The following is a 16,736-nucleotide window of genomic DNA, read 5'->3' as shown; positions in this document are numbered from 1 at the left end:
GTCTGAGAAACTATGTGCTATTTTTAGATTCTGTTAACTTAATAACAGTTGACAAATCACGGTAAGCAGGTCAAGCACCTGAGAAGACTGGATGATAAATTAAAACACTAAGCATGGCTGGGCATGGTGGCTCACGCCTATAATCCCAGCACTTTGGGAGGCCGAGATGGGTGGATTGCCTGAGATAAGGAGTTCGAGACCAGGCTGGCCAACATGGTGAAACCCCGTCTCTACTAAAAATACAAAAATTAGCTGGACATGTTGGTGTGTGCCTGTAATCCCAGCTACTTGGGAGGCTGGGGCAGGAGAATTGCTTGAACCCAGGAGGCAGAGGTTGCAGTGAGCTGTGATCGCACCATTGCACTCTAGCCTGGGTGACAAGAGCAAAGCTCCATCTCCAAACAAACAAAAAACACTAAGCACAAGCCTTCTTATTAATGTGCAATAAGCATTCTTATTAAACAACGTGCAATATGTGTGCCAAGTAGGAACTTTTTATGGTTCACTGGACTGGACTGTATGCCAGATACTTCAAAGAACATTCCAATTCCAAAGTGATAATCTGACTTGCTGAAGTTTAAAGTTAAGCCTCAAACACCAGGGTTAGTCCTTTTTTTTTAATTTAAGAATTTTTGCTATTTATAATAGTATTGAGACTTTTACAGGACAATTAATTCAGTTTCTATGAGTCAATGACACACATTTTCTAAAGAGAGTGAAAGTAAAAAGCAGGGAAAAAAAGCAGTGTCCTGGATTAAAAGAGAACTAAAAGATCTAACAACCAAATGCATTGTGTGGCCCTTAGTTAGATCCTGATTCAAACGAACCAACTGTAAAAAGATATTTTTGACATAATCAGGGATATCTGGTTGTGGAACTGATATTAGATATCACCAATAAATTATTAGTTTCATGAACATGCCTTTGTAGTATGTAAGAAAATGTTCATCTTAGAGATGGATCCTTGATTAATGAAGGAACAAAATTACATAATATTTAGAAGTTGCTTTAAAATATTACAGCAAAGAAAAAAAAGCCAGGTGATGTGAATATTGGCAAACAAGAATTATTGAATCAAAGTCATGGATGTTTATTGTGCTATTCTCTTATGTAAGTTTGACTTTTTCAAAATGAAAAGTTTTTAACAAAATACTCAAAACATTCAAATAAGGGGAGGGAGTTATGGTTGTAACACTAGACCTTCCAGACTTATGAGGTGGCTATGGTGGTCACCATGAACTGTGTAAACAATTCTTTTTTTTTTTTTTTTTTTGAGACGGAGTCTCACTTTGTCACCCAGGCTAGAGTGCAGTGGTGTGATCTCAGCTCACTGCAAACTCCGCCTCCCAGGTTCAAGTGATTGTCCTGCCTCAGCTTCCTGAGTAGCTGGGACTACAGGTGCGTGTCACCACACAAGTTAATTTTTGCATTTTTAGTAGAGATGGGATTTCACCATGTTGGCCAGGCTGGTCTCGAACTCCTGACCTCAAGTGATCCACCCACCTCATCCTCCCAAAATTCTGAGATTACAGGTGTGAGCCACCACACCCGGCTCCTGCTTTCACTCTTGACCCTCTCTAGTCATTCTCTACCTACTAGCTACAGCTGCATTTAAGACCATAAATCCAGTCATGTCACTCTTTTCTCTTTTTTTTTTTTTTTTTTTGAGATGGAGTTTCACTCTTATTGCCCAGGCTGGAGTGCAATGGCACGATCTTGGCTCACTGTAACCTCCGCCTCCTGGGTTCAGGTGATCCTCCTGCCTCAGCCTCCCAAGTAGCTGGGATTACAGGCATGCGCTACCATGCTTGGCTAATTTTGTATTTTTTAGTAGAGACAGGGTTTCACCATGTTGGTCAAGCCGGTTTTGAACTCCCGACCTGAAGTGATCCACCCACCTCAGCCTCCCAAAGTGCTGGGATTACAGGTGTGAGCCACTGCACCTGGCCTCACTCTTTTCCTAAAACCCTTCAATGGATTCCCATCCCTAGAACACAATCCAAAACTCTCTTGTGGCCCTCTGGGAGCTAGCCCCTGTCTTTCGGACACCACCTGGTTGCATGTGCTCCAGCCTCGTGGCTTCTTTCAGAGCTTAGTGGCCAAGGTCTGCCCTGGTCCATGGCCTTCCAAGAGCCGGTTGGGATGTTACTCTCGGCACATCCTTCCCCACTTCTTGTTTTTTTCCTTATAGAGTCCAGCTCTTTATCCTCTCAGCAATTTATTTGTTTCATGTCTCCACTCTTCTGAAATCTCCATGTGTATTTTACCACTGTATAGCCAACAATATTCAATATTTATCTAATCAGTTAAAAAACATTTCTCTTCAAGCTTCTGGTCCCATAAGTATCAGGTGAATATTGAAATGTAGTTTTGAAATGTTAAAAACAGGGAATTTGGTGACTACTATCCAAAAAATTGGCCTAAACTTCTGAGGAATTAGTGTTGAGAGAACAGAAGAGACATTTTGAGAGAAGAAATATCAGAGGGCAGCAAGTGATGATTGGACTGCAGTGCAAAAGCTTACAAAAGGGGAGATGGCAACGCCACTGTGATTCTCAGTCTGTTTGAATTCATTAATCTCTATGTCCCCGTGATGCCCTTTCTGCTCAGTCAGTGCCAAGACTTTTGTCTTAATTCTCTGTTGCGCAGTGAAGCACAGCCCTCACTTACAGGAAGGATCAGGGGACAGGATCCAGACGACTGGCCTGGACCTCTCACTCCCACGCCAGGGAGGCAAAGTTGGTAGGAGACATGCAAAAATGTACATATCACAATCACAGGGAGGTTTAATGAACTTATCTAATGATTGAGAGCTCAAACATACAAAATATGAACAAGACAATTAACAAATTTGAGCTATTGGATTTATGTAAAACTGTACATTCATATTATTATTTTACAAATTTGACACTGCATGGTGCTTATGATGAAACAGGCACTGGTTGTAAGTGCTTTACACTTATTAACTCATTTAAAGAACTGAAGAGTGCACATTCTTTCTTATATTATACAGAACATTTATAAAAGTGGTCATGTAATGGGTCAAAAAGCAAGTCTCAATAGATACCAAAAAATCAGTATCTATAGATCTTATCATATGTAGTAAAAGGACAAAAACACATTAGAAAGCAGGTTCCTTGACAAAGGAAAAAACAGACAGGGAGAGCAGGAGATGGGTGAAGAGGTGAAGTTTCAGCTCTACCTAAAATGCTTTAGAAGGAAGGAAGGAGAGGAAGGAAGGAGGGAGACAGAGGAGAGGAGGGGAGGGGAGGGGAGAAGAGGGGAGATGAGAGGAGAGGGGAGGGAGGAAGGGAAGAAAAGAGAAGAAAAATCCAAATTGAAGGATATTCTGCAAAAGTAACTGGCCTGGGCCAGGTGCGGTGGCTCATGCCTGTAATCCCAGCACTTAGGGAGGCCAAGGTGGGCTGATTGTGTGAGCTCAGGAGGTCAAGACCACCCCTGGGCAACACAGTGAAACTCTGTCTCTACTAAAATACAAAAAATTAGCCAGGTGTGGTGGCAGGCGCCTGTAGTCCCAGCTACTTGGGAGGCTGAGGCAGGAGAATCGCTTGAACCGGGGAGGCGGTGGTTGCAGGGAGCCAAGATCGCACCACTGCACTCCAGCCTGGGCAACAGACTGAGACTCCATCTCAAAAAGGAAAAAAAAAACTGGCCTGTATTTTTATAAAATGTCAATGTCAGGAAAGATAAAGCCAGACTGAGGAAGTGTTCAGAGTGAAGGAGACTAAAGATACACAACAGAGTGCAATGCATGATCCTGGATTTTCTTTTACTATAAATGAGATAGACATAATCCAGAAATAATTTTATTACATTATTAGGACAACTGGTGAAATCTGAATAAGGTATGTAGATTAAAGTATTGTATCAATGTTAGTTTCCCAGATTTTGATAATTGTTCTGTGGTTGTATAAGAGAATGTCCTTATTTTTAGAAAATAAGAACTGGAGTATTTAGGAGGAAATAGTCATCATGTATGCAAATTTCTACTAAATGGTTCAGAAAAATATAACCAGCATATGTAATATCGAGAGACAAGGATAAAGCAAATGTGGGAAAATATTAACATTTGGGAAACTGTGGAAGGTATATGGGAATTCTTTGTAATACAAAGAATTTTTTTTTCTTTTTTTTGTTTTTTCGAGGCAGGGTCTTCCTCTGTCACCCAGCTTCAGCCCCAACTCCCCTGGGCTCAGGCTATCCTCTTGCCTCAGCTTCCCGAGTAGCTAGGACTACAGGCATGCACCACCACGGTTGGCTAATTTTTTTTTTTAGTTTGTTTTCAGTAGAGACGAGGTCTCACTACGTTGCCCAGGCAAGTCTCGAACTGCTGGGTTCAAGTAATTTAGCCACCTTGGCCTCCCAAAGTGCTGGGATTACAGGCATGAGCCATCACACCTGGCCAATCTTTCTAAAAGTCTGAAATTAAGTCAAAATTTTGAAAAAGTTATAGCAATTATGGCAATCTCAATTATGGGTAAATGTGTGTCACATTATCTTCTTTACATTTTAAGTATTTCATAATTTCAAAAGAAAAAAAAACTCAAGCAGAGAAAATTGTTTATCAGAGGAAACCTCAGAAGAGATGAGGCAGTCGTCAGCCAGTAGAAGGCTCCCTTTCAGGAAACTGAAACCAGGTGCCAGGTGGCTGCAGAGGGGGTGAGAGCTTAGCCCCCACCTCTCCGCTGGAGCCTAGAGACCCCATGCAGATAACAACCTGCCCAACTCTTCAGCCCTGACCTGGCATCATATTTATCTATAACTGGCAGTTCTTCTCTGACAGGATAGATTAATAAACATTAAAACACATCTAAAATTTATTTACCTATTGTTCATGCAGGTATGCTAGTGTTGTTCAGTCAGCATTTGTAAGCCATTCATTGTAAACAAAGCACTGAATTAGACAGAATAGATGAACAGAAAGATAAACAAGACCTGGCCAAATGTTGCCCCAAATCCATACCTGATGGAGACAGGAAGGGCCTTTAGTGCTTGTGTGTCAGTGGTGATATTATTCACTTTCATTTTTTTTCTGCCACATTTCATTTTCATACCAATTCTGGTTAGTGGGTTTCATTTATTCTCATTTTACAGATGAGAAAGACCAGAGATGTTAGCTTGCCCAAAATTACTCAAATACTAAATGACAAAGCTAAGAGTATCATGTCCGAGCTAACAGGTCTGACTCGAGTTCATGTTCTCTCCTTATCATCCTATTTTATAAGTCATAAAAACATGAATACAGCAAAATTTCACTTACTCAACACTCCTGGGGATGAGTCATGCTGGACAGATGAGTAAGTGAAAGGCTATCCTCTGAGAAACATTATTCAAAACCTTCCAAGGTTAGAGCACAGAAGACTCCAGAAGCCTTTGGACAGTCTTTTCCTCCCTGTGGTTCTTTTCCTCTTGGGCTTCTGGGATTTCAAACCCGGCACATCTGGTCTCTTGGAGACACATCCTCCCTGGAAGCTCCAGCAGAAGATGGCCAAAGACCCCTTTTGCCTTTTCTGCTTCCCCAAAGCACAAATGAGAGACTGATAATTCAGAAATAATTCTAATACCTACAAAATGAGAACAAAACAGGAAATACTTAAAAGCAGTCAGGTTTTCAAAGCACAGCTTTCTGATACTCACCCAGTCCTCTATCTTAAAACACTACCCCTTGGTTCTAGAGGGTGTGATGGCTATGCAGGTCTGTTTCTCATTTGTCAGCATTTTGCTATCTCCTGGACAAGCAGCTTTCAGTATTTATGTTGTCTGTAGTCCTAGAAATGGGTCTAATGATTCATTCTACTTCCATACGTAACCTCCCTGAATTTTAGTTTTGTCATCTGTATAAAAAGGGAATAAAAACATCTAACTCATAGACAAATGGGGAAACCATGTATGCATATCACACACAGTAAGCACTCCTATTAGTTGCCCAAGTCCAAACAGCTGGTAAGAGCTGGGACTCCATTTAGCCAGATTGGCTCCAGAATCAGTGTTTCTAATCACCTGTGGTGAAAGTCAACCACTCACACCTGCACTCCACTCAGTTTGCCTTTCTAGTTCACCTCTATCCCCAACCAGGGCCCACAAGCTGATACCACAGCAAGAACAGAATTGAGGGAACAGAAATAGCCTATTAATCTATCCTATCATATAGAGGGTATAATTTATGACTAAAGATGCAGCTCTTTATAATCTTCTGTACAGTTTGAATTCTTAAGAGTAGGCATGTAATACTTCCATAAGCAATAAAAAACATATAAATTCATTTTAGGATAAAAAATTACCAAGCCTAGGAACTTTGGAAAGGAAGGAATTGCATATAGGAGTTTTCATATGATGTTTAATGTCAGTTAAATTACTATAAACTTATCAGTAAATAGTATTTTCCTGTATCATTATGACAGTGGCTAAGAATAAGGGTTAAGAGTAGACATGGGTTGAATTCCAGCAACACTACCTTACACTACCAGCACTACCTTACTAGCTGTTTGAACTTTACCTAACTTTTCTGAGTGTGTTTTCACCTATAAATGGGAATAATAATACCTATCGTATAGGGGTATTTTTAGGCTTAAGACAGTATAAATGAGGTGCTTGGTATGGTGCCAGATTCATCACAAGCACTCAATATTTTTCTTTCTACAATATCACTTCTATGGCTGAAGAGTATCCCATCTCATGGGGATGTGCCGTGATTCATTTACCCAGTCCCACACTGTTATTGATCATCTTCAATTTTATCAATAATATAAACAATAGCAAATTTTTTTCACACATTTCTGTTTATTTCTTTAGGGTGAAACCCTATAAGTGAGATGCTGGATCAAAGGATATGAGCATTGTAAACTTTTGACACACATTATCTACCAAACATAGTTTTACTAAGTTAAACCTTCTCTATATTAAAGGTATTTATTCAGCTCTTACCAATGCTGTATATTATTTTAAAGATCTATGCTAATTTTATAGGCCAAAAAAACACAAACAACTCATATTGTTACGTACACATTTATTAGACATTTCAGTTTCTTTTGTTATGTTATAAAGCTCTCGGGTTCCTTAAAGTATGACTTGGCACAAAAAGAGAAAAACAATTTGAGTATGTAAAATTTTTAACGTAGTGTATTACAGAGGTGGCATTTCAAGTCATTTATGAGAGGATTAATTTTTACAATGGTTTTTTTTTTGAGACGATGTCTCGCTCTGTTACCCAGGCTGGAGTGCAACGGCATGATCTCAGCTCACTGCAACCTCTGCCTCCCAGGTTCAAGTGATTCTCTTGCCAGCCTCCCGAGTAGCTGAGATTACAGGTGTGTACCACTGTGCCTGGCTAATTTTCGTATTTTTAGTAAAGATGGGGTTTCGCCATGTTGGCTAGGCTGGTTTTGAACTCCTGACCTCGGTGATCCGCCTGCCTTGGCCTCCCAAAGTGCTGGGATTACAGGCGTGAGCCACCGTGCCCAGCCTTTCCAGTGGTTTTTGAAGTGCTCCCAGCAGACTCCCATGAGGGAAAGTGTGGGAATGGGGGTAGGGGGTGCTGGCGGGTTGGGACAACTCTCATTCTTCCTCACTTCAACTACATTAATCTGTTCTACACACTGAATTTATTGGTAAGCTTTGATCGGAAGGGTTCCATACCTGAAAAGAAAAACAAAAACACATTTAATGCAAGGTTTGGAAATAACTGGCATTTTTCAATCAATAAATACATACACAAAATGAGTTGAATGTCTTTTACATCATATACAAAAATACATTTCAACTGGATTAAAACATTAAATGGAAAAAAGCCCACAGAAATGACAACATAAGGAAGTATTAACTGATCTTGGGGATAAAGAGGACCTTTTCCAACACACTGATAAAAGCAAAAACTGTAACAAGAGGCACTATTGTCTGTATTGGTTTTTCCTAAAGTGTGAGCCTCTGATACAGGTTCAAAATGGTTTCATGGCCATAGAAGTGTGAAAATGCTACATATCAATAATTGTGCAGAGAGGGCCAGGCGCGGTGGCTCACGCCTGTAATCCCAGCACTTAGGGAGGCCGAGGCAGGTGGATCATTTGACGTCAAGAGTCTGGGACCAGCCTGGCCAACATGGTGAAACCTGTCTCTACAAAAACTACAAAAATTAGCCGGGTGTTGTAGCAGGTGCCTGTAATTCCAGCTACTTGGGAGGCTGAGGTAGGAGAATCGCTTGAACCTGGGAGGCAGAGGTTGCTGTGGGCCAAGACTGCATCACTGCAATCCAGCCTGGGTGACAGAGCGAGACACTCTGTCAAAAAATAAATAAATAAAAACAAAAATAGTGCAGAGGTGGCTTAGGGCACTAACATCCAATTATTTCTATCAGCATCCCAGATCACCACAAAATACACATTCGATATGAAACAATGTGCAGGAAGACATCTTCTAGTGTTGTGTGCCCCAAGCAGACTCCTGACATTAAGCCCTTCTTTTTCTTAGACATTCTAGAGCCATCACTGTTGCTCTCTGGAGAGTCACAATGTCCTTAGCATAGAAAGGCTATGAGAAGACCTACAGTGGAAAAAGAATAAAACTAATTTAGTCCGCATTTGACTACAGAACCCTTCCCTCAACATGAGGCCTACTAATATCCACAGAATTCATGGCACATAACCTGCCAAATGCCAGGCTATATGGAAATTAATGTTTGAACAGGAAAATGTTGTACCAGAGGTGTCCTTGTAAAGGATGTAGTCCATTTCTTGTGATTTTACTGATACTCAATTTGAGGCCCTCTTTGATGTAATCTGCGGACACCTAGTGCTGATGCTTTAATTTAGTACATACACATAATTTCCTACAACAAACTGCTGCCCATCTACATAAAAAACCCTGCTTGCAGACTGCCTTATATTTAAATTCTTATACATCATCACAATGCACTTATATCTTGGAATAATACGAAAGGATTTATTTAAATGATCCACAGAGTTAAAAAAGAAGTATGCAGGCTTGTGCTTTTGCTCTTACCTATTAAAATGTCTTCCGCAGCTACAGATGTAGAAAGTATGTCAGGTACTTCTTATTCTGACTTTTATGTCATACAAAAGGAACTGAATTAGACTGTGTTTAGGAGACAGAGTTAAATGGGTCAGAGAGAGGGATCAGGCCCTTCTACAAAAACTAGAATGTTACTAGAATGAAGATATAACAAGTGTTTCACTTAAGCAAATTCTTAAACTTTATATTCTTCCACCCTAAAAGCACTCTTCAGGTTCTAAATAAAGGGAAAATGAAGACAGGTAACAGGCAAAGGTAATACAATTGCAGTGATAAGCATTCTCCTGCTCCAACAATATTGGTTGTTTGGTTTTGCCATTTAAAATTAATAGTAACTCAGCTGGGCATGGTGGCTCACACCTGTAATCCCAGCACTTTGGGAGGCTGAGGCAGGTGGATCACCTGAGGTCAGGAGTTCAAGCCCAGCCTGGCCAACATGGTGAAACCCCGTTTCTACAAAAATAAAATAAAATAAAATACGAAAATTAGCTGGGTATGGTGGCACATGCCTGTAATCCTAGCTACTCAGGAGGCTGAGGCAGGAGAATCGCTTGAACCTGGGAGGCGGAGATTGCACCACTCCATTCCAGCCTAGGTAACAGAGTGAGACTCTGTCTCCAATAAATAAATAAATAAATAAGAATCAATAGTAACTTGAATTGTAAAGTGTTAGCTTTATGAGCATTAAGATTCAATTTCTGATCTATTTCTACGTTAAATGTGTCTCTGTATGTTTATTTTTAGTTTAGAGACCGCATCTCTCCCTGTCACCCAGGCTGGAGTGCAGTGGTACTATCATAGCTCACTGCAGCCTCAAACTCCTGGGCTCCATCAGTCCTCCTGTCTCAACCTCCCGAGTAGCTAGGACTACAGGCACACAACAGTACAGCTGGCTAACTTTTAAAAATTTTAAATTTATTACTTGTAGAGATGGGGTTGACCAAGTTGGTCTTGAACTCCTGGCCTTAGGTAATCCTCTGGTCTAAGCTTCCCAAAGTGCTGAGATTACAGGCATGAGTCACTGCTCCCAGGCCCTCTGTACATTTAATAATGTCAATGCAAAAACACCTGTTTGCACAAATACACTGCATTATTAACTTCCTGGTCTTCTGTTGCTAGTTTGAAATAATCAGATCTCAAACTTTAATAAAAATTCTCGCACTACAAAACCCTGGAAAGCCAGTTTTATTTGAATATCACTTGATTAGAGTCTTACTTTAAGATAAGGTTAGTATTTTTTTGACTATTTTAAATCTGAATTATATAGTATCTAATTTAATTCTTCCTGGGAAATTAAAAAAAAATTCCTCGTTGTGTATTTACTACTTTACTTACAGTGACTAAGTTGTTGCAAATATATGCAAGTGCATGTGTGTTATGTGCAATTTCTATTTTTAGTAGGAACGTGGCACCGATAGTTACAGCGCTGAGTTTGCAATGGGCTACTGTGTGACATGTGATGACTCAACTCTCCCATCTCTTTTCTCAAAATGATCGTGAAACCTTACACGTTTTGTCACAATGTTCATTGGCTTTCAACTGATAAAAACAAAATCCTAAACTCGGTGTGAATTCAGGCTCTCAAAACTTCATGTTTTAAGGTGCTCATCTGGAAAAATCACAAATAATATGACTTTGCTTTAGATTGGCATCAAAATGACAACACAAACATTTTTAAACTGCAACCAAATGGTGGATTCTCCAGGAACTTATGCTTGAATATCAGGCTGAAACACACTGCCATAGATGATAGCCATTAATTCATTCAACTTTTTATTCAACATTTATTCAGGCTATATATGCCTGAATAAATATTATTTCATTCAATATTTATTCAGGCTATATATGCCTGGCACAGGGAATCCAACAATCAACAAACTGCCTGCCCTTATGAAAAGCCTTACTAAAGAGTCTAGTGGGGAAGGATGACAACAGACAAGTAATCATATAACTCCTGATGATTAGTGGTATAAAGAAAATGAGTGGGGGACAGGCGCAGTGGCTCACGCCTATAATCCCAGCACTTTGGGAGGCCAAGGAGGGTGGATCACCTGAGGTCAGAAGTTCGAGACCAGCCTGACCAATATGGTGAAATCCCATCCTACTAAAAATACAAAAATTAGCCGGGTGTGGTGGCAGGCGCCTGTAGTCCTAGCTACTTGGGAGGCTGAGACAGGCGAGTTGCTTCAACCCAGGAGGGGGAGGTTGCAGTGAGCCAAAATCATGCCACTGCACTCCAGCCTGGGCGACAGAGCCAAAAGAAAAGAATAGAAAAGAAAAGAAAAGGAGTGGGATAGAGGAAGAGAGAAAAAGGATAGAGGTGTTGTTTTAGAGACATTGGTTAGAAAAGCCATCTCACTGGAACTGAGATTTCAGCTGACAACTATATAAATTCTACCCGGGAGTTTTCCAGGCAGAAGAGCAAGTGCCAAGGTCCTGAGACAGAAATGTACTTGGAATGTTTGAGGACCCACAAGGAGGCCAGTGTGGCTGAAGCACACAAGCCACAGAAATAATGTCAGAGAAGCCAGGTGGCCTGATTACACAGGGTCCTTTATGTTGTAGTGATGATTTTGTTGGTCTTTAAAAAAGACAAACGATTGCAGGAGGCATGCTTCAGACAGACTGAGGATGGAACTTCTAGCTCTGGAACTCAATTTTTTTCTTTTACTTTTAAAAATCCACCTCATTGGGCCAGGTGCAGTGGCTCACACCTGTAATCCCAGCACTTTGGGAGCCCGAGGAGGGTGGATCACCTGAGGTCAGGAGTTCAAGACCAGCCTGGCCGAGGGAGTCTTGCTCTGTCGCCCAGGCTGGAGTGCAGTGGCGCAATCTCGGCTCACTGCAAGCTCTGCCTCCCGGGTTCACGCTATTCTCCTGCCTCAGAGTAGCTGGGACTCCAGGCGCCCGCCACCACACCCGGCTAATTTTTTTGCCCGCCACCACGCCCGGCAAATTTTTTGTATTTTTAGTCGAGACGGAGTTTCACTGTGTTAGTCAGGATGGTCTCGATCTCCTGACCTTGTGATCCGCCTGCCTCAGCCTCCTAAAGTGCTGGGATTACAGGCATAAGCCACCGTACCTGGCCTATAACGTGTTTTTTAAAGAGGGGGGATTATGAAGCAAATATGCTGAAAAATTAACATTTGTTAAATCTAGTAGTGGGTGCATGAGTTTTTTTTACATTATTTTTGCGTATACCTTTAAATGTTTCAAATATTTTAAGAGAAAAAAGCAGGCTTTCACTTAAAATGTTAAACAAGAGGCCAAGTATGGTGGTACATGTTGGAGGTCCCAGCTACTCGGGAGGCTGAGGTAGGAGGATAGCTTGAGCCCAAGAGTTCAACTCCAGCCTAGGCAACATAACAAGACCTTGTCTCTTAAACAAAAAATTACATAAAATTAAAAAATTAAATGTTAAACAAGAAATGTCTAATATCAAGAGTGTTCATGATATGATTACACAATACAGGTGAAAAACAATATAAACAGTAGAAGAGTCAGTATAGCAGAGTGGTTCTGGCACTAGATTGCTTTGGTTTTATTTTATTTTTTGTTTTCCTTTTTGTTTTTTGTTTTGAGGCAGAGTCTCACTCTGTCACCCAGACTGGAGGGCAGTGGCGTGATCTTGGCTCACTGCAACCTCCATCTACCACATTCAAGCAGTTCTCCTGTCTCAGCTTCCCAAGCAGCTGGGACTACAAGCAGGCACCATGCCCGGCTGATTTTTGCATTTTTAATAGAGACAGGGTTTCACCATGTTGGCCAGGCTGGTCTTGAACTCCCGGCCTCAAGTGATCTACCTGTCCTGGCCTCCCAAAGAGCTGAGATTACAGGTGTGAGCCCGGCCTTGCTTTGGTTTTAATCCTAATTATGCTCCCTACTAGCAATGAGACACTGAACAAGTTACTTAACCTTTCTGTGCCTCAAGTTCTTCATCTGAAAAATAAGAATGATAGTAATGGTACCTGCTTCATAAGGATATTAAAAGGATTAAGTAAATACTACATGTAAAGACCCTGGTGCACAATAGATGCTAAAAAGGTGTTAATAGCTATTATTATTATTATTATATAATTTTGGTTTCTTAAAAAAGTACATACTATACACATAAAAAAAGAGCTTGAATGGTCCATTAAAAATGTTAGCAATTATAATCTCTGATAGATAATTTTAATTTTCTTTTTTACCTATCTCTGCACATTCTGACAAGCAATTTCTTTTGTATTATAAACAACAGAAACACAACAACAAGCCTTCCCCAAAAGTGCCCTACAAGTTTGGTAAGCAGTGATTCTCAAAGTGTGATGCTCGCAAGGACTGGCAGCATCTGCAACCAGAGAACTTGCTAGAAACGTAATTCTCAGGCTCCACCTCAGACACCCTCATTCTAAGATGGAGCCCAGCAATCTGTGTTTTAGCAAGCTTTCCATTTGACTGTGATGCACGTTAAAGCTTGAGGACTACTGTGCGAAGGATTGACTTGTAGCTCTGTACTCGGTCATTTGTCTCAAGGGGTCCTGGTGTAAGGTCTTAAAGAGTGAAATACTGGCCACTGCTCAAAGACATTCACATTAGAAAAAAAAAAAAGGCTGGGGACGGTGTCTCAAGCTTGTAATCCCAGCACTTTGGGAGGCCGAGGCAGGCAGATCACAAGGTCAGGAGATCAAGACCATCCTGGCTAACACGGTGAAACCCCATCTCTACCAAAAATACACACAAAAAAATTAGCCGGGCGTGGTGGCGGGCGCCTGTAGTCCCAGCTACTCGGGAGGCGGAGGCAGGAGAATGACGCGAACCCGGGAGGCGGAGCTTGCAGTGAGCCGAGATCGCGCCACTGCACTCCAGCCTGGGAGACAGAGCGAGACTCCATCTCAAAAAAAAAAAAAAAAGTTAAACTGCTGCTGACCCAACAAAACTACATCAAGCCAAGTTTGGCTACTGGCCACCAGTTTGTATTGACTTCTTGGCTAATTCTCTCTCTAATCAGTAAGCAGCTGTGATGTAGTGGAAAGAGTGAGTGCTGAACAAGGAAAACCTTGATTTGAAGCCCAGCTCTATTTCATAGCTGGTGGTAATAAAAACGAAGTTAACCTTTTAGAGTTAAATCTTATCTGTATAACGACAATACTGTATCACAGGAGTGTTTTAAAGATTAAGATGAGATACTCAAAACACTGCCCTATAATAAATCCTCAATTAAATTTTCATAGCATTTGTGATATTTCCTGTATTATTTTGATTACATGCTTTATTCTACTTATATTTATGAACAATTTAGTTTAGCCTCCCTCTTCTATTAAACTCTAAGCTTCTTTGAGACAGAGATGAAATTTTGCATCCCTTTAAATTCTTACAATACCTACTTCAATAATTAGTCCCTCCCAAATCTACTTTGAGCTTCAGTCGAAGCTTGTGACTGGAAATCTGACTATATGTGGTACGGGTCTGGAAGAACACAGTCAATTCTTAGTAAAGATGTATAGTTTATATAAGCAGGTATGTGGCCAACTTAAGCAATCCCCAAAGTTATGATTCCCTTCCTTATACATATAAAATATAAAAGATCAAGAACAATGATGGTTGTTCTGTTGGTAAAAGTGGATGACTTCTGCATTTACATTTACCATGTTTGTTAAAAGCAATATAGGGAGTTTACAAGTGCCATACTAGAAACTATGAAAAAGATGAATTTCAATTTTAACTGAATTTTGGCAATTTAGATATTAGTGATGCTGGGGTGATGGTGGTAGAAGAGATGTGTATCAGCACAGCTAATGTCAGGGGCCCAGCTTATTCTTTTCATCTGGAATACTAAAAACAAGAACTATTATCTACCCCACAAAAATCCTGTGAAAGTTAATTAGGTAGTTAAATTAATCTTCATTAGGCAAGATCATGGAATTTGGGAGGAAAAGAGGAAGGAAGCCTGCAGATCTTGCATAAGCAGGAGAGGCTTTCTACACTCCTCTGGTCTTATAAGAAACAGTATGTCCTATTTTTGACCTAACAATTTTTTTTTCTTTGTAGGTACCCATGCCTTCTAAGTGCTAGTAATAAAGAATTAATTCACATATTAAACTTGGCATTTAATTTCATTGCCCCTTTATGTTAGCTTTCTTTCTGAACTTTGAGTGCATCTACAAACTTATTAAATGATCTAGACAAGCCAGAAAAAGCCTTCTCATTTCTTCAGTGGGGTGGGAAGTGATTATTTTGTCATGGTATGATTCAGAATGACATATTCAAATACAATTTAAAAAATCTACTTCACTATGTATATGTATCATCAATAAGAAAAATTTGGCCTGGTGTTGTTAAGATATAAAAGTACCTGACAGTCTTAGAATTGCAGACTGTTGTCATCTCATGTGCTACAAAGCTTTAATTCAATTATTTGGATTCTGTATGAGAAAAAGTTTCACTGCAGGTGTAACGTTTTAGTCACAGCATAAAATAATCTCCACTTAAAGGAGATATCCAATTTCTCTACTTATAAAGCATTCAACTGTTAATAAAAAATCAGTGCCAAAACCAATCTGTGTAGTTACCACCAAACTTGTTAGAATAAATAACTTTTCTGGCATGAATTCTTTGAGAAAAACTTTATTGAAAAATACTCCCTCCGGCCAGGCACGGTAGCTCGCGCCTGTAATCCCAGCACTTTGGGAAGCCGAGGCGGGCGGATCACTTGAGGTCAGGAGTTCAAGACCAGCCTGACCAACATGGAGAAACCCCGTCTCTACTAAAAATACAAAATTAGCCGGGCGTGGTGGCTCATGCCTGTAATCCCAGCTACTCGGCAGGCTGAGGCAAGAGAATCGTTTGAACCCGGGAGGCGGAGGTTGGGGTGAGCCGAGATGGCGCCATTGCACTCCAGCCTGGGCAACAAGAGTGAAACTCTGTCTCAAAAAAAAAAAGAAAGAAAGAAAGAAAAATATCCCAAGATAGGAAAAATCACTTCTCTTGTAATTAAGGTCCATTATGGAGGATTTCTCTTTCAAATATTTAATTTATTTTCAAGAAAATTGTAACGATTAGGTGCACATCAAAACTAATACCCTTTATGGGCCTCTATTTTACAGATGGTTCATTTCAAAGCATCAAGTTCTACATACGTACACACACACACACACACACACACACACACACACACACACACAAAACCTAATCAGGCGGTTTCCTGGGCAGCTACAGAAGACTCAAATGATCTCATGGACTTCACTCATGTTTCTAGTTGGTGCCAAATGTTTCAGAAAATTTGAGGTAGTCCACTTACCTAAGGTGATACTAAACTTCCAGAAAGCAAGAATTTCCGGAATAAGTGAAAGGGGATGAATGTACAAAAATAATTAATACTAGCTTTCTATTAACATACGAATATTGTTCTGTATGAAGAGGCAGTTTCCTACACAAGTGAAAAAAGAATAAAGCTGTTGCCTCCGTAACAGTAAACATCCCTGCATCACTAAGAGGAGACTCTAAGGCCTAGCAAAAGATCTGAGCCTAACATTTTGGTTTTTTTTTTGAGACGGAGTCTTGCTCTGTCGCGCAGGCTAGAGTTCAGTGGCGCGATCTCGGCTCACTGCAAGCTCCGCCTCCCGGGTTCACGCCATTCTCCTGCCTCAGCCTCCCGAATAGCTGGAACTACAGGCGCCCGCCACCACGCCCGACTAATTTTTTTGTATTTT

General features: G+C 40.6%; 1 protein-coding gene across 1 annotated transcript; it reads right to left on the bottom strand.

The window, feature by feature from the left end:
- Nucleotides 1-5,351: 5,351 nt before the first annotated feature.
- On the bottom strand, nt 5,352-10,574 carry LOC129042088 (putative uncharacterized protein C8orf44). Its single transcript, XM_054497676.1, is given in 4 exon segments — nt 5,352-5,585; nt 7,345-7,418; nt 7,421-7,616; nt 10,554-10,574. Coding segments are annotated over 4 exon segments (525 nt in total).
- Between the last annotated feature and the right edge of the window lie 6,162 nt (nt 10,575-16,736).

This window comes from Pongo pygmaeus, chromosome 7 (assembly GCF_028885625.2).
Source record: "Pongo pygmaeus isolate AG05252 chromosome 7, NHGRI_mPonPyg2-v2.0_pri, whole genome shotgun sequence".
NCBI lineage: Eukaryota > Metazoa > Chordata > Mammalia > Primates > Hominidae > Pongo > Pongo pygmaeus.
The sequence above is the reverse complement of the archived record's forward strand: the minus strand, read 5'-3'. Positions and strand labels throughout refer to the sequence as shown.